The sequence below is a fragment of the Misgurnus anguillicaudatus genome, chromosome 20 (assembly GCF_027580225.2).
Source record: "Misgurnus anguillicaudatus chromosome 20, ASM2758022v2, whole genome shotgun sequence".
Classification (NCBI taxonomy): Eukaryota; Metazoa; Chordata; class Actinopteri; order Cypriniformes; family Cobitidae; genus Misgurnus; species Misgurnus anguillicaudatus.
Window position 1 is genome coordinate 28072571 of NC_073356.2, and position 19386 is coordinate 28091956.

General features: G+C 43.8%; 1 protein-coding gene across 1 annotated transcript; it reads left to right on the forward strand.

The window, feature by feature from the left end:
* The first annotated feature begins 363 nt into the window (after window positions 1-363).
* On the forward strand, window positions 364-19061 carry LOC141351618 (fibrocystin-L-like). Its single transcript, XM_073858726.1, has 18 exons — window positions 364-467; window positions 625-686; window positions 8834-8911; window positions 9154-9298; window positions 9525-9642; window positions 9734-9791; window positions 9891-9984; window positions 10112-10165; window positions 10533-10603; window positions 10696-10819; window positions 15180-15363; window positions 15966-16054; window positions 16209-16337; window positions 16488-16666; window positions 17981-18246; window positions 18352-18443; window positions 18578-18740; window positions 18897-19061. Exons 1-18 carry the CDS (start codon window positions 364-366, stop codon window positions 19059-19061), a joined length of 2175 nt encoding a protein of 724 aa, XP_073714827.1.
* Window positions 19062-19386: the final 325 nt, after the last annotated feature.

Consider the following 19386-nt stretch of genomic DNA (forward strand, 5'->3'; position numbering starts at 1 on the left):
CTGGGTTCACCCCACAGGCCGCCGGACGTGCTATGCCCACCCCCGGTGGTCCAGGAACGCCATCTCTGGTTGTGTCTTGCGGGCATTAAGTAGGTCGTTAATAATCGTCCTAAATGTTCAATTTTAGACCAGCCATTTCGGCGACGCGGCTGAGAGTGTCCAACAATGAACGGCCGCTTTAGAGCAGACTGAGGCATCATGCCACGTCGGAGCCTAGCTGCCCCCTCCGTTACGTCAGTATATTGGTCTGCTTTTCGCCGAGGGCGTCCTGCTACGGCTTTTTTTGTTCCTTCATCCCGGCAGCTCTGAGGAACCTGTCGTAAGCAGTACACCCGCCCACTCAGCCCGCTACAGAGGTGGAAAATGAAACTTAGCGGCTCTGAGTCGGGCGATCTGAAGATGGAGAGGATCGCTCTTCAGGAGATGGTGAAAGCATCATTCTCCCCCCCACCCCGGAGGAGGGCCGGGTGGGGAATCCTTGGTTTCGTTTTGTGTTCCGCCGACTTCAATCGGCACCCACTAACCTCAAAGAGCGAATTCCTCTTCTTTCTCCAGATCACCGGAGGCATATAGGAGTTTCGGACGGGCTCAAAACCCTGAGTTCTCCTCTTCCTCTTTCGCCAGCGGATGTATCGAGCGGGACATCTACAAAGGAGCCTTTGCTCAGCATCCATCAGCGGTTTCGGGTGAGTGTTTCATTACACACAACATCTCACAATGCGGCCAAAGAGCACGCGTCGTTGAGCTCCCCGTCTCCGCTCGCCACGGGTACACACATCGTGCCGGTAATTTCCTCTCGCTCGGTATCTGGGGGCCTGGGAAGAGCTTCCCAGCCCGTCGCGTTGGCTTTTACGCACGATCCGTCTCGGTTACGCATTCAATTTGCCCGGCTACCTTACAAATATTCAGGCATTCGCTTCACCACGGTGAAGGCTGTCGATGCGCACGTACTGCGTGCGGAGATTGCTGTCCTATTGGCGAAAGGACGCGATCCAGCCGGTCCCTCCAGCCGAGATAAATTCGGGGCTTTACAGCCCTTCATTGTACCCAAGAAGAGTGGCGAGTTGCGTCCGATCCTATATCTGCGCGTACTGAATCGAGAATTCACAGAATTCACATTCACAGAATGCTGTTCAAAATGTTTACGCAGAGGAGCATATTTTAATGCATCCGCCCATAGGATTGGTTCGCAGCCTTCAACCTGAATGACGCGTACTTTCATGTCTCCATACTCCCCCAACACAGGCCGTTTCTCCGGTTTGTGTTCGAGGGGAGGGCATATCAGTACAAAGTTTCACCGTTCGGGCTTTCTCTCTCTCTCTCTTTTCCTGTGTCTTCATGAAAGTTGCGGATGGCGCACTGCAGCCCCTGAGAGAGAGAGAGTGGTGTTTGCGTTTTGGCGTATTGGCTCATAATAGCTCAGTTTCGTCAGATGCTGTGCACACACATAGATCGTGTATTTAAACACCTCGCTCGTCTCGGTCTTCAGGCCAACTGGGGAAAGAGTAAACTTTGCCCCGTGCAGAGAATCTCTTTTCTCGGAAAGTAACGGGATTTGGTCGTTTTAGCAACACGTCTCATGGAAGCGCGTGTTCAGTCAATTCTGGCTTGCCTCAACATTTAAAGGCAGGGTTGCGGTTCCACTGAAATAATTTTAGAAACTTCTGGGGCATATGACAGCAGCCGCGGCCGTGACACCGCTCGGGCTGCTCCATATGAGACCGCTTCAGTGTTGGCTTTATGACCGAGTCCCGAGGAGAGCGTGGCTCACCGGCTTTCACAGTATTATAATTACATCGAGATGCCGTCACACTTTCACCCCGTGGTCAGACCCAGCGTTTCTCAGGGTGCGGGTGCCACTGAGAGGTCTCCAGGCATGCTATTGTTGGCAAAGATGCCTCTACCACGGGGTGGGCAGCCACGTACGGCGGGCTCGTCGCTTCGGGGGTCTGTTCGACATTCCAGCGAGATTAGCATAAATTGCCTCGAGCTGTGCACTGTATATCTTGCGCTCGTCCGTTTCGTCAACGTGATTTGATGCTTAAGATGTAGTGCGCACCGACAACACTGCGGCTGTAGCGCATATCTATCGCCAAGGCGATTTGCGCTCTCGTCACCTGTCGCATCTCGCCCGTCATCTCCTCCTCTGGAGTCAGAAGTATTTGAGGTCTCTTCGTGCCATTCACATGTCGGGGTCGCTGAACACAGCGGCAGTCGCGCTCTCACGAGCAGCGCGCTCCGGCGAGTGGCGACTCCACCCCCGGTCGGTTCAGCTGATTTGGAAATGTTTCGGCAGAGCGCAGTTAGATCTGTTTGCTTCTTCAGAGACAACCCATTGTCGCCTGTTTTATTCATTATCCGAAGGAACACTCGGCGTGGATGCACTGGCACACAGCTGGCCGCGGGGTTTTCCCCAGTAAGCTTTATTGCGCAGACACTGTGCAAAGTCAGGGAGGACGAGGAGCGCATTCTATTAGTTGCGCCGTACCGGACAACTAGGAATTGGTTTTACAGAGTTCACTCTCCTCGCGACAGTCCCTCCCTGGCTGACTCCTTGGCACATTATGGCACCCTCGCCCCGATCTGTGGAACCCCCTTGTGTGGTCTTTGGACGGGGCGCGGAGGTTTTAGGTGGGTTACCCCAGGCGGTATCTAACACCATCGCTGCAGCGCGAGCACCGTCTATGAGACAGGCGTATACGCTGAAATGGAACCTGTTTGTTGTTTGGTGTACCTCTCAGCGAGAGGACCCCCGAGAATGCTTGATCAGTATTGTGCTTTCATATCTCCAGCACCGCTTGGAGAAGAGGCTGTCACCATCTACTATTAAAGTAGATATTGCGGCAATATCCGCGCATCACGCACCTATAGACGGTAGATCTGTGGGTCAGCACGATCTGGTCATTAGGTTTTTAACAGGGGCACGGAGGCTGAATCCTTCGCGCCTCCCTCTATTCATCCTTGGGACTTGTCCATGGTGCTGAAAGTTCAGCACTGCCCTTTCGAGCCTCTGCTGACGGTGAGCGTCAAGTTTCTCACTATGAAAACTTTGACGCTCCTCGCATTGGCTTCTATTAAAAGGATAGGGGATTTTTATGCATTTTCGGTCAACGATTCGTGCCTTCAGTTCGGGCCGGCTGAATCCAGCGTTAAACTGAGACCCCGGCCGGGCTACGTGCCTAAAGTTCCCACCACTCCCTTTAGGGATCAAGTCGTGAACTTACAAGCACTGCCTTTGGAAGAGGCAGACCCAGCTATGGCTTTGTTATGTCCTGTACGTGCACTACGTGTGTATGTGAATCGCACTCAAAGCTTTCGGACCTCAGAGCAGCTCTTTGTCTGTTACGGTGGTCAGCAGAAAGGGAAAGCTGTCACTAAACAGAGGATGTCTCATTGGATTGTAGACACAATCGCCCTGAAATATGAGAAACAGGGCATTCCTTGCCCTTTTTGTTTGAGAGCCCATTCAACCAGAAGCGTGGCTTCATCTTGGGCTTTGGCTCGTGGTTCCTCGCTTTCAGATATTTGTAGAGCTGCTGGCTGGGTGACACCTAATACGTTCACTAGATTCTACAGTGTTCGTGTTGAGCCGGTATCCTCTCGAGTTCTCTCGTCAGATCAGTGAGAACATCGAGGAACGGCTCCTGTGTCGGCTTGGAGCCTTTCTTTTTGGCTGCGCAGAAACCGCACCATTATGGAAGGCCATTAAGGCAAAAACGTTAAAAAAATGTTTTTTTGTCTTTTCCACCGCTTGGTGACCGATGTTGCGGAGCATCGGCTGCCAGCCTCTCACTAGATGTATTCTTGACTATCTGGGTGAGGCTAGCGCCCACATTGCGCCCCCTAGTGGTTTCTTTGTGAGTATTTCCGTGGAAAGTTTATGATTTACCACGTTTCCCTTAGCGGAGTTCGTTCCGCGCCTCTCTAGTGTTGCTAAGAGAGTGTATTTTTATAGACCTCGTGTCTTTTTATCCATCACCTTAGTGGTAGACCCCTAGAGGGTTTTTCTTCCGCAGCGATCTTAGTCCCGCCTGACGAGTTCGCTTCCCAGTTCGCCTAGTCACTATCGTGGGTTAAGGAACAAGTAGTGACCGGCCTCTGCTTCAACCCCATTTCCGTTCCCCTAAAGAGGATAGTTGGAGGGTTTATGCAGGCACTGGAAGGGTCAGCTTCAGTGGCGCTTTGGTAGGGATTCCCAATTCGTCGGTCACGACGTGACGTCGTAGTGACCGACTGAAAGGGAACGTCTCGGTTACATATGTAACCCTCGTTCCCTGAAGGAAGGGAACGGAGACGTCACGTCCCGTCGCCACAGTTTGCTGTTCCACTGCTGATATTGGCCGGACCCTTTCCTTCTGTCCAGCTTTCTCAGCAAAAAATAGCTGATTTGACAACTGCACCCGCCGCTCACCAAACAGCCATGCGGCGGGGCGGCGCCGGCAGATGCAATTATCTGCATGCCAAGTTCATTGGCGTTTTAAAGGTTTCTCGAAGCAGATAGGTCACCCGCGAAGCGGTTCCCAATTCGTCGGTCACGACGTGACGTCTCCGTTCCCTTCCTTCAGGGAACGAGGGTTACATATGTAACCGAGACGTTATATTGTTATTTCCAATCATGAGAGGATCTGTATTTTACTCAAACCCTTAGCGGTAAGATGTGTTTGTAAACAACAATTTTATTTGTCCAACTAATGCTCAGTGGCATCCAAACAAAACACTGCACAACTGTAGTGTTTAGAAAAATATAAAAAGGTATGACAAAAAAAAGGAATATAGGTCACTAGTCAAATAATCAAATTTGTGACACTGCTATTTAAAAAATACTCAGATCTTATTGGGTTCATGACTGCTCAAATGCTGCCTTCATAGCAAACTGGCATCACATATATAATTGTTTCAATTAAATTATTGGTAACACTTAACAAGTGTATTAGTATAAGTAAATAGTAAATGCATTAACTAACATGAACTATAAAGAGTGTCGTTTTTTAGCATGTATTAATTCTTGTTAATGTTAACAGTTAAAAGGCTTGATTTTATCAATGTATTGGTAAATGCCTAAATTAACATTAAAAAATTAAATGTTTTGAAAGTATAGTTCATTTTTCATGAATTAATTTTGTGATGCACAAATTTTTTAGTTTAATCAATTTGAAATTAAAATTAATTTTTAAGTTTCTTGACTAGTGATGAGTTGCTATAAATGATAAAAAAAGTTGAAGTAACTTAAGCAAATTCGATTTTAATTGAATAATGTATAGCAACTCCTTACAGTGCATTCACACGGAGCGTAAGCCTTAACGGCTTGTCTCAAGCGTGGCCAACAGCCAATCACAGTGGCCGCTACACATGCTCCGGTCTTCCATAAACGTAATTGGCTGGCTCTGCGCTAGGTTATTTGCATAAGGCGATCTGATTGGCTGATGCACGCGTAGCCGCTTGAAAAGTTGAAAAATGTTCGGCAACGCATGATGTCACCCATTAAAAGTGAATGGGTCCAAGTTCATTAAACTTAAAATTTAAAAGCAACAAGACATTTTTAAATGCAAATTATTAAATTAAATTAAAGACGTTCAACCTAAACAACACACCAGTGTTTCTCACTCAATCCTCACTCAGACCAGCAGTTTTCGGTTGTAAAGAGCATTGCTATGAACTGGGCCGTGCTGCTGTATCAGGCGATCTGAGCAGATCTGAGACCAGGCAAAAATGATAATAGTATTAAAAAAACTTTTACTAGGTACTTAAAATGGCTTTAGGTTAAGCACTATTGCACATTATAAATGAAGCATAAAGGTAAGCTTTACATTATTCTGAAATCATTATTTTATGCCAACCTTTGTAAAAAAAAACAAAAAAACAAAGACTGTCTCATGTTTCCACCCTGAAGGCAAGAACTATAAAAGAGCGAGTTTTGTTAGGTTTGTGTGGGTTTCCCAAATGATCTTCACAGGTATGTGGCTCTGAATGATGATTAAAATAAAGTTTGAAGAGCTTTAGGCTACTTAATTTTTAAGAGCTCTCTGACTAGTTTGATTTTTTTGTAATAGAATAATCACTTTAAATAATTTAACTTAAAAATGTGTAGGATTTCTATAGTTAGTTACATTTTATAATATTTTCAATAATATTAAACCATGCTTTATTAAATAATATATAATGCTGATAAAAAGATTTTACAATACGATCTCTAAGTGACAGAAAGTATTATATCTCCCTCTGTTTTTGGCACAGAAGTGATTTCTGCAGGTGTCATTGCTTTGAGGTGTGTGTGTTGTGAGTCTGTTGGAGAAGATGGGTCGCGTGGCCCAGCAGCTGCATCTGCCGCTTGCCGTAACTATATTACTGTGGAGCTCCGTGGGTACATGTTTTCTTTAGTTTTCTGACCATTTGAGTGATCCTTTCACATCATCGACTTCATTCACTGTTAAACAACAGCAGAAAATGTACAATTTTCTGCCAAGACATTCATTCATTCATTTTACAGACACTTCAGTAACCCGAAGAAACATTGTAGGTAAAACAATATGGAAAAGTCGTAATAGCCTACAGCAGAGATGGGGGACTCGAGTCATATGACTCGACTCAAGTCAGACTTAAGTCGCAAATTTGAGACTTGAGACTTGCTTGACAAATATAAAAAAAGACTCAACTTGACTTTGACTTGACATTCATGACTCGAGACTTGACTCGGACTTGAGTTAAATGACTCGAAATAACTTAAAAAAATCTATTTTTGAACACACGCAAAGAGCGTAATATGACGCAGCAAGCAGAGGGAGAGCGCACTCAAGTCACGCATCCGCTGCTCATTAAGCTCGTGAGTATTTTTGCCGCTTATTGGCCCTATATTAGGGTGGTCATTCGTGCCAGTTCTGAAGGACACGTCTCGAACATGTTTTCGGGTTCGTTCTCCGGAAGTGGCGTTGCTCGATCCTAGGGCTGATTCACACCGGCTGCGTGGCGTTTGCGTATCAGCTGCGTGGCATGTCCGTTTTTAATTAGGCTCACATGTTAGCAGGTTTGACAGTTCACACCGCCTGCATGACAAGCACGTCTCAGGCGCAGCTCGAGCCGCGCCGAAAACCCGTGCATGCTAGGAATAGGACCGACGCCTATTTTTCACGCCACACGCAAGTGTCTTGGAAGCTTTTCCAGGCAAAATATATGTCACCTATAGCCGCCACGCAACTGACATGCAACAGATATGCCACGCAGCCGGTGTGAATCGGCCCCTATTCCTAGCATGCACACGTTTTCGGCGCGGCTCGAGCCGTGCCTGAGACGTGCGTGTCATGCAGGCGGTGTGAACTGTCAAACCTGCCAACATGGGAGCCTAAATAAAAACGGACACGCCATGCAGCTGAGACGCACACGCCACGCAGCCGGTGTGAATCGGCCCTTAGGGGCCAGTCACACCAAAAGCGTTTATGGCAGTTACAGGCCCCTTTTTTGAATGATATTCTATGGGCAGGGCGCGTTTGCGCGCTGTTTATGCGCGCCGAGCGCCTTGCGGTTTTTTGCCGCCTGCCGCGCAAGCATTTTTGAAGGAGCGCTGAGATTGGAGAAGCACCCAATGTTATTCGCATCTTTCCATTGTCCAATCGAATGAGGGGAGAGGCGGGCCTTACGTTGTGGTGAGGGAAGTTTACAGTTGCTTTGAAGAACCGGACTCCACTCGCTCACTCTCTCCTGCGTGTTCGTGCACCTCTCATCCTCAAACATGGTCAGAGCAAGCGCCCTCTTTTTAAAGTTTCTGCTAATATGACAGTTAACAGCAAAAGAGCGCTCACGCTTCAATATTTGATTGACACGACAGCTGACTCGGTGGTTGCTTAGCAATATGAAAAGCTGCGTCGCACTGCTCTTTTTTTTAAAAAGGCAGTGCGTCGCGCCTTGCATTTGCAAGCGTTTAAAGCGCTTTTGGTGTGACTGGCCCCTTAGAAGTTCGCGAAGAGAACTGAAATGAGACGGTCTAACCTTCGGAGGACCCATAATTGGCGTCAACTGCTGCACGCGCCCATGGCGCCTGTCAGCAGGACACAGCGGAGACGTTTCTGACTTAAAATAAATATGGAATCAGAAAAATATTAATTAATTAAAATAAATATGACACGTTGATGTAGATTAAACTATTCAACAGTATATCAAATGAATCAACCTTAGAAATATACGCAGCATAAACAGAATAATATTAACATAAAACATAACTTATAATACTAAAACATTGACAAGAAAAATGTTTTCTGATAAATGCACACTTTTATTTAATTTTATTGCTTATTTTAGAATATTCAGCCACTATACAGTCGTTGCAGGCGCGCAATGAATCTTGGGATAGCCTCGGCTGTTAAGGATATTATTTCAGTTACATTTACATTTTAGGCTTTGTAGTTTTGATTGTTATTCATTTTTAGATTTTTAGTGTATTTACAACTCACCTGTATGTGGGCACCTTTTAATAATTTTTTGTTGCAAATAAAACTCTCATAGTCAATAACTACTGTAGATTTAAGTTTGTTTAATATATACATGTAGTTAAATCATCAAACATTTGTATGACTTGCCAGTGACTTGCTTGACTCAAGCTACGATTTGAATTGAATTGCTTGACAAAAAGCAATGACTTGACATGGCTTGACTCTCACAAAAAATGACTCTGACTTGCTTGAGACTTGAAGGTTAAGACTTGAGACTTACTTGTGACTTGCACATGTGTGACTTACTCCTAACGTGCCCTATATTTCTACAGATATTTTTAAAAGTGTTCTACAAATGAAACATGCATATTATGTACATTTCATAATTTCATAAGTAATCCTGTGTCATACAGGTGCGCAGCAAGTCACAAGAATAACACCCAACTATGGTGGTATCAATGGTGGAATGAGGTTGACCATAGAGGGGGAAGGTATTAAAAACAATGTGTTAACATCTAAATTAACTGCTTTTATTTTAAATGCGGGTTTAAATTTCTTTGGTTGACTTATAAAGCATTTCCTGCAGTAAATGGTATTCAAATTTGGCTACTAGATACTATGTTTTTGAATCTTACCATAGTAAATATTAAAGTAGGCTGGGGTACAATATTTGCTAGTTTATCAATTTACTAATTAATAGTACTACAGAATAAATTTGGTTAATTGTCTTTAGGTTTTGCTCAAGCCAGTCAGTTCAGTTTAAATGCAGATGATCCAAACGTTGGCAACAGTGTGACTCTGGTGTCTCAGACGAGATCGATTCCCTGTGATGTCGAAAAATACTCCAGTCACTCCAAAAAGATCATGTGCTATACAAGGTAAGAATGAACTAGTTCAAAATATATTTTTTATTTTTTAATTTAATAGTATAAGTATATTTGATTTTCTGAAACTGATAAATGTACTGTATAGGGAAACATTGGGTAATGTTAATAAACTTTAAAACCTTTTCATTTTAATGTACACAGAAGAATTCTTTAAAAAAGCTAAACTGCAAAATGCCAATTATGTGTCCTAAACAAATCATTGGATTGTCTTTTTCAGAGCTCTACCAGAAGACGACTATGATATAAGAGTCACTGTGGATGGTGTGCCAATTCCTTCAAGTCTGATGTGTACTTCCTGGGGGGATTACTGGTGGCGGTATTATTGCAGGTTCCAGGTAAATCAGAAAGCCTTCAGTAAACTGTATACTACAAAAAACCTTTCAAAATATAACGAAATACTTATAAATTAATGTTGTGCTTTTACAGAGTAGATCATACTACACACCCACCATTGATAGTCTAAGCCCACTGTCAGGTCTCCCAGGTAAGAGTCTAATCTTGGTTAGTTTACTTCAGAAATTATTATTTTATTGGACCTTTATAGTTTAAAGTTTTATAACTTTTTTATAATGTTACTGAATAGGGACTGTGGTGACAATTCGAGGAAGAATTATGACTGATGTGTATGGAAGCAGTACAGACAGAACTTCAAATGGTCGGAATACAAGATTTGTGAGGTCTGTAAAGATCTAATAAACATTAAAAATGATGAACTATAATTATGTTTTTAAAAATATTTGTTAATGCAACAGCTTGATAATAGTTTAATCTGAATCCTGTTTTTCATTTGTATTCTTTAAACAGGGCATACATGGGTGGCATGTCTTGTGAACTCATAAAACCTAATTCAGATGAAAAGTAAGCACATGTAAAATATGTATTAATGAAAATGCGAAAGGTCAATATAAACTGCATAAATTGCCTTTCGTTTCTTAGATATGGCCTGAAATTGGACGATCCTGGGAGTGAATGGGGATACATGAGTTGTAAAATGGCAGGAACTTATGTTGGTGAGGAATTTTAATAATTTATATAGATTATTTAAAAAAAAAAAACATTTTTGTTGATAAAAAATGGTTTGCTATCTTGGCACTTAGGTCATCACAATCTGAGTTACATTCTGGATGGTATATATGGGAGGTCAGAGGAGTTTAATGTGATTTTAAACCAAATTTAAACTGCTTCTAAATTTGTTAAAAGTGACACAACACAATTTTTTTTCTAGGAGTCTGCCAGATTTGGGGCTTTTCAGTGTCTCAGCCCTGAACAAGCTCGCCATGTTTCAAACATATGCAGGTACAGAATAACATTCATTTTTATAATACAAACTGGTAAGTTTTTCTGAAAATCTTGGCTTGTTGTTGGATAAAATTGTGCCTGTCTTTCAGAGGTGACAGGAGTTTTTCCGTCTGTGGGCAGTGTGTTGGGCGGCACAGCATTGACCATTCAGGGGCGCTACTTTGATGAGACTGATAGTAAAGCAGTGGTTTTAATAGGAGGTAAACCTCACATGTCAGTGGTGAATGTATATACAGGGATCAAAATCTGAGCATACAATGAAATTCTGGGTAACTGAAAGTTAAAGGTGACATAAAATGATTGAACGGGGTATTTTTTCCTTGTTCTGTGATGATTCTTTGCCTGATGAAGATCAGTTGATCGAAACGTTGCAACGCAACTTTCATTAAAAACATTTTTTCAGCAAGCAGATAGTGTGCGGGAATTGTTCTTTGTATATCTTGTTCTGTGATGTGACATGTAGACAACAACATTTTGGTTGGGTCTGTAATGCCTTTGAAGCTTCCTAAAAACCTCTCTCAGAAAGCTATATTAGGGTGGGGGATTTTAAACCTTCGGGCTTAACTGGCAACCTCATTATGAAATGCAAGCACTTGACTGTGATTGGCTGCCTTTGCTGCCACTCAGAAGAATGTAAACTTCGCTGTTATCAGAACACAGATAAACATTTTACAGATAGAAAAGCACACCTCGGAACATGACTCGCCATTTTGCCTTAAACTTCGCGAACACTGCTGCAATTTACTTCCTGTTGAAGGCGAAAGGCCGGATGTATGCAAATCATTTTAAAGGGGAGGGAATTGAATGAGAATGGGGGGTAGTGAGAAGCATTTTACGTAACATGTGCTAAAAATATATTTTTATGAAAAATCTACAACCAATATAATAAAAGCATTTATTAATATTGTTCACAAACATTTGATGTAACAATTCACAACTCAATATAATTCTGATTATTTGCTTTGTTATCTTTAGGTCACAAGTGTCAAATTCAGATCTTATCTGATCAGAATATAGTCTGAATGACTCCTGGTTATGAAATCACAAACATGACAGTGTTCCCAGGTGAGAACTTAAGATCTGATCTCTGCATGGTGGTGTCAAATTAATGTCAAATCTTTCTACAGTCCAATGTTACACATAATATATTTGATTTAAAAACATTCACAATAACACTTTAATAACACTTTAAGATTGTATTTATTATCATTAGTTAATGCATTAGCTAACACGATGAACTAGCAACGAATGAACAATACTTCTTCAGCATTAATAGTCTTAGTTCATCTTAATTTCAATATTTACTAATACATTTGTAAATCAAAAGTCTGTTACACTGTTAACATTAGTTAATGCACAAGAACCTTACTTGAACCATTATATTGGTATTAACTAATTTAACCTCCTAAGACCCGAGCTTTGGTTTGTCTGTTTTCAAATTTCTACCAGCTATATTGGGGTTAGGAAGAACCAATAAATATAATAACCAAATATTTTTCTTTGAACGTGAAGCAGTGTAATTGTCCATGTTTGTATAAAACACGTTCCAGTTACGAAGAATTAAGTATTATGGAACTTAGCAGTTATGTGGCTAAAACTACCGAATGTAGCACCTATTTACATATCTATGCCCCGAGGTGGTGCGAAATTATAAATCACTTAGGTTTATAATGGGAATGAAGCATTGCGTCTCTTGCCGTGCTACAAACGTCTAAGCAGCGAGTGTTATTCTGCTGTGCGCTTCAGTCGAATAATAATGAGCTCTTGGCGCTTGACCCGCGCTTATATAAGGACGTGTGCATCCCGTGTGCGGGCTAAAACGTCATTGGTCTGTATTTTTTACAGACGTTTTCCAATAGGTTTCAATTGCGGAGTAAACAGGAGTTTCCCCCATACCATCAGCAACTGACGCAATGCTTCGTTCCCATTATTTCAGGGAACCGGGGTTACGTGAGTAACCCAAGCGTTCCCTTTCAATATGGTTCACTTCGCATTGCGTCAGTTGCTGACGCTATCGGGGAACGTAATCCCATCACGCTGTGCATACACAACGGACTGAAGTGCCTTACCGGAGAGACACTGCGTGTGGCCCTATATCCGGCATATTCACAGCTTTAAAGCAAAAGTGTAAGCACCATATAAAATGTTAACGCGCATACGGTGGGATTTAAAACGCACCGGGAGCACATAACATAGCACAAGACGGCGAGATCACCGAGCGCACCGCGGGTATGAATTCAGAGTCACGTTGGTGAGCTCGCTGAGCGCACTGTGGTGTACACATAAAACGCATGAGCATGCATAATTGAGCCGAGAGAACCTGCGGTCGTAGGGTACAAGCTGTACAATCTGACAAACGTAGACGGCGAAGACCAGCCGGCCGCGTAGCAGATATCAAATATAGATACCCTGTAGACCAAGTCCATGATGAAGCCAAACTCGCAAAGAGTGGGCTCTAACATATAGGACATAGCTCATAGAGGGGCGTGAGCCAGTGCGATGGCTTCAACGATCCATTTAAATAACCACTGTAAGCAACAGACATACGTAGGGAGTGATCTGCGAAGCTCACGAACGGCCGATCTGACTATAATATGCGGCAGAACGGTTCGTAGCGTGGGATTATACAGATACCACAATAGTGTGAACCCAGGTGCGCCCTCGAGCGCAATCGGGATGCATATAAGTAGTATTATAGTGCACAGATCGGTGAGCTTTCCAAGCGTGCCGTAAATGTGTATTGACTATAAATTGCACGGGCACAGGTGAACACTTGAGTACATTGTGAATGCATATAGATGAATCAGAGTGTTATAATGCACAGGCCGGCAAGATTCTCGAGCGTGCCGTCATGTGTTCTGATAATAAATTGTGCGCACACGGGTGAACCCTTCAGTGCACCGTGAATGCGTATAGATAAATCAGTGCACAGAATGCGCCATGAATGTGTACCGATATGATTGATGAACGTAACGGTGGGCACCCAACGCACTGTGAACCTACACAGATGAACAACAATGTATGTGTCACAAAGCATAACACAGCCGTGTATACCGAAATGTTATAGCGTGCATATGTGAGCTTCTCTAAGCGCACGGTGGACGCATATAATTAAAAACCATATCGTGCATACAGGTGAGCTAACGGGCGCACCTTTAATGCAACAAACTTCAGTAGTGCGCGAGGCAGGGATGTCGAAGCTGTAAACTGACAACGTGGACGGCGGGGACCAGCCGGTCGTGTAACAAATGTCAAATGAGAAACCTCTAAGACCATGCCCGAGGAGCTAATCCATAAATGGAATAGACTAACCACGAGTGAGCATCATTGTCACGGGAGGTGATAACGTCAACAATCCAAAAATAACCTGTATTGACAGGTGCGCGAGTGAGTGATCTGTGACGCAGAAGAACAGCTGATCGTCTGATGTACGTCAGACGTATCTGTTATACAGGACCTTGGACAGTTCCAGAGCGCTGCGCCTCTGGCACCGTCCGCATCTGAGAAATGACAGGCTTATGAATAAACTGAATGGTCGATCGTAAGAGCGTGGTTTGCTGTTATCACCGCCACGTAAATATAGTTAGGGGGAGAGAGCCGCCGTGCACGAGCCTCTGTAGTGAGGAGAAAAGTGTTCCACCCACAATTCGCGGGGGGGTTAGACTTTTCGCTGTCACTAGACAGAATAGATCGCCTCGCGAAAGGGGTCCTAGCAGCTCGTGTCAACGTGTCATAAGGCACGTAATGTAGGTCGTGTTCCACGGATGCAATCTCCGCACGCCCATCATAACGGGTTAATATGTCTGCATCTTGGAAGTTTAAGCAGGAGATGCGTATCACTCTGATTGAACATAGCTTATAAAGCGATGCAATGAGTTTATAAAGAAGATGACTCGTCAGCTTGTAGAGGGGGCGAAATATCAGTCTGGTTCGGTGAATAATGAAACCACCGTAGTTTGCCCGACCGCATTATCACAACAACACGGTCGAGAGTGCTGCAATGCTAAAATCATCCCCTTAATGGACCGTATGTACAGTACAAGGTGATTGATATGAGACAAACGTAAAGCGTGTTCAACCCACAGCAGATGCTGGCGAACTCGTAATGATAGCACTTCATGCAGCCGTGTGTAACTTAAGGAATAAGCTTCCCGGCCGTCAGCTCGGGGCGGGACCTTTGCTTAGTCAAACTGAAGTGGTCTTATGAACAGAATGCCACGATATTCAGCTTTCTGGGGCTCGTTAGAGGGGTACGTGAGCCCGTCTTAAACGAGAATTTGGCAGAAAGGTGTTAGAGACACCGTACACCCGTGGGGTGTCAATACACAGTATATGGCCAAACCGGGGTTTTTTCGGCAAGCGTCGATACAATTATGGACGGCGGGCCATGTGTGCGTATTACTGACTGCTTGTCGGTAAGGCGAAAAAGTGTTTAGAGACACCGTGCAGCCGTGGGGTGTCAGTACACAGTATAGTAAGCACGGAAATTGCTCTTAGAGGAATTCAATACCGTTCGCCACTATAGTGAGGTCGCATAACCGACAGTATTACACAGTATGTTTTGGATAAACAGCACACAGAAAACATTTCAGGGCAGTCCAGCCGAGGTGCGACTTAACCCTTCCTCTCCCAGACAGTTCGTTCTCTGTCGACGCAGCTGTGCTGCGAAGACCAGAGCTCGGCCGTTCAGGTGCATGAGCCTCAGTAGTGACGGTGACCAGAACGGCTCGCAGAGCAGTATGTCTAGGTGGTTTAATGTCAGACTGGACCCATCACAGAGAGGAAGTCTGCCGTAAGGCCCACGGTTTTGCCGTTTATTAAAAGGGCAGAAAAACCAGGTATATAAGAATGTACCAATATTCCGTGCACTGATATAGGACGGGACTGAATAAAGGGAGGTATTCGGGCCTCAGTATATTATAAACAAATTCGTTCTGATTCCGTCTGCACCAGAGAGAAATGACCGGGCAGACGAATAGTGAGCTCTCCCGAAGTGAGACAGACTCAGGCCGGTTAAGCTCTTATAATAAGTGTTTTTAGTGCTCCAATAGAGGCGTGTCTGTGAGGACTGTGTGACAGTACATGTTTTGTGTGGGAGAACGTGGTTTTGGTATTGTCATATCAGACCACGCTTTTCTCGTGTCTTGTGACTTTTCCCCACTCCCTTGTATTCTCTTGTAATTGTGACTTTATCCCCGCTCCCTTGCATTTTCCAGTCTTTGTTTTTATGTCTTGTTTAGTCTAGTGTTCTGTTTTCATGTGTATATATATATTTATATATATTTATTTATAAATAAATATATTTATGGTTTTGTCTTGTTTGTATTGTGGTTGTCTTGTGTTTGTATGTGTTTTACAGGTTCACGTGTGCTTCCTCACAGGTGTTCCTGCTCTGTGTGATTGCCTCCTCATGTCTTCCTCACCTGTTGCTTGTTATCCCGTCATCTTGTCTGTGTATTTAATCCCTGTGTGTTTAGTGTGTCTTTGCAAGTTCGTTTGTCAAACATTGTCAAAGTTTGTCTATATACTCGTCTGTCACGGCGTATGTTCTCGCCATTTCTAGCTATGCTAGTTTCTAGTCTTGTTTTGTGTCTGATTCTAGTTTGTGGATTTATTTTCCCTACCCCAGTCTGAGCTCACTGCTACCCGAGAGTTTTCCTGTGGACTCTGATTACTCGACGGCTCTCTGGACTGTTTCTCTGCTGCCTGTTACGGACTGTCTTCAACCTCTGTTGGATTTATAGACTGGTCTATTACTTAACTGCAGAGGCTCATCGCGGCATTGTCGCTGTCCACCGGAGAGGTCCTTCATCACTGGAGCTCTCCAGCTTCTCTCATCAGTGTCTCTAACGCTCTCTCTCTCTCCCTCTGCCCGCCGCAGGATTTACCCCTGTCCCAGTGGCTTCCGTGACGCGGCGCTCACGGGAGCGGTCTACGCACCCTACCCCGTATCGGGGCCTCATACTTCCTCCCACCGTTCGTTGTCTGGCCGGAGCCCGAGCGAGTGTGGTTCATCGTTCCGGTGCCTGTGTGTGTTCCCCGTCTCAGCCGTCTGCCCTGGTGTGGCTTTATGCCCAGACATGCCATTGTCTGTTTGCTGTCATTATTGTTTAAATAAAACCTTCTGTTAACTGCATTGGGATCCTCTGTGTTTTGTGCCTGACAGTGTCTGCCTTATCGAGCAGACGAATGAGATCGCACCGCTCCAGGAGGGGAGGGGCATGAAGCTCTGTAATTGTTGAACACTAGACAGCTGCATTTAGAGGCAGCGAGCTGTAAGACCGCGTGGTAACTCTAAGAGATCTCACCACTGCGGGGAAAGGAGCGAGGGACTCCGCGAGCGTAAAGCACGAGTGGCTGTGCTATGACAGGGAACAGGGGCTGACCCGCCCGTGTTTGCTTGTCGTATGCATCTATCTTAGTTCTACGGCTCCCCCGCTTGTTCATCTCAACAAGAGAGGAATGGCAGAGGGGAGCAGCAACACAGATAGAACAGCCATGCGTCGTATGAACGGTATCACCCGATGCACTCGGGGGATTCATATGAATGTGCCAGAGATTTCGCCACTGAATTTGAGGAGCGAGGGACTCTGTGAGTGTAAAGCATGAACGGTTGCGTTGTGACAGAACACAGGGGGGGTTAGCCCGTGTGTGCTTGTCTAAGCATCCATCTAGTCTCATGGCTCGCCGTGTGTTCATCCCAGCAAGAGAGGAACAGCAGGGGGAGCACGAAACATGGATAGGACAAACGATGCATATAAGTGCGGTCTCATCGTGGGAGGCGCCAGACCGGTGACGCGCTCGTGGGAAATTCATAGCAGAGAGGCTCACACGAGCCGCTGTGCTGGACGCTATTACAACAGCGCCTGCTCTTTTAGCTTATAGCTTTATATTAAAAATATTGATCTTACCAGGCGGCCGCAGGGGAGACCACGTCAGGCATGTTTCCGCGGCGAGGTAAGGCTTCTTCTTCTTCGGAGCAGCGAGAGGTTCGCGCTGACGGAGAAAATTAATGAACTCTTGACGCTTGAGCCGCGCTTATATAAGGACGTGTGCATCCCGCGTGCGGGCTCAAACGTCATTGGTCTGTATTTTTTACAGACGTTTTCCAATAGGCTTCAATCGTGGAGTAAACAGGAGTTTCCTCCATAGCATCAGCAACTGACGCAATGCGAAGTGAACCGTATTGAAAGGGAACCACGTATACCAAATTCCAGCTGTTTAAAAGCATAAAGAAACTTTTACATATGCCATTATGATGCTCAAAGATGAGTTTTAACTGATAACATTTTTGACTACATGGAGATTTTAAATAAATAACATGCTTGAGAAATACTCTTTTTGTCCAATTATGTTAAACTGTTGTGTTTGCAGGCAGCAGAGGAGTAAAAATGGAGATGTGGAATAACAGTTATCCAAGTAATCTAACAGATATTTTGAACTATAATGCCAGCATGCCAGGTTATTCTGTGCAGTGGGTGGATTCTCTGTCATATGTGTGGCCTGCTGAAATGTATAACTTTGTGGCTCGACTGAGTGGTTTCTTTGTTCCGACGGAAACAGACAACTACTATTTTCTAATAAAAGGATACTCTATATGCCAGCTGTATTTCAGCCAGACAGGTCATCCAAAAGATAAAGTATGTGAATCACAGTAAAAACAAGGAAAATATATTTATACATTTGTAATAGAAGCATCATTAAATTGTAACATTTTAATTAAAATTCTAATAATTTTATTTCAGGTCAGGATTGCATATCAGCCTCAAAACACAAACAGTTTTTTTTCTTTTGGCTTCCAGAAGTCAAAAGTCATGCGCTTGGAGAAGGGAAAATCGTAAGTGGTTTTCAATTATTCAGATTACTGCAGATCATCTGCTGAAATTCAGTGAAATGCAACACAAAAATGCTAAATTTATACATTTCTCTTCATTTATTATAAAATGCCCTGCTGTCTCCAATGTGCTGCAGATACTACATTGAGGTTATAATGAACAAGTATTATTATTATCAAGCTTCAGTTGACGTGGGCTTTTTCAAAGAAATAAGCCCTTTCACGGCACAACAGACAACAGAAGCTGTAAATGAGAGGCAGCAGATAAACGCCAACTATGATATATTATCTGAAAAACAGGTAAGTGAGCATGCAGAAGTATTTCTGGTAAAATTTCAAGATAAGATAAAAGGAAGTTGATAGTGTTTGGAAATGCATAACTGTCTCTGCACTTTCAACATCTGTGAAGGAAAGTTTATGCATGACTATATTACGTCTTGTTTAATTCATTTATAGGTGGTTAGTTTTAAGGGGTGGGCACCAGTAAGGCACGTTCAAGAGGTGCAGACTATCAGAATCAACAGTGACTGCTTTTCAACGAGCTTCTGTGACAACACATACTACTTCCTGGGATATGGAGAACATAAAACAGGTGCATTACTGTACTTCACTAAAGTATGAAAAATGTAGATTATTATTATTGGCATGATTTTGATGTAAAGTAATCTTTGTACTCCAAATGTTTGCATTCACCATCTTCTTCTTTACTTTTTTATGTTTATTTGTAGTGTTGCTTATGGATACTGTTTGCATATTGCAGGGCCGATTCCAGTCAGTGCATCAGCGCTGGTATTACAGAACGCTCTTAATGATTTGTGGACGATTAAACCAGACACTGTTACAGTCACAAAGCAAGTACTGAGGACAGAGGCACTTTACAATGTGACATTCAACTCAAACAGAGGTGAACTAAACAAACATCACAACGAAAAGAGACTAAGACCTC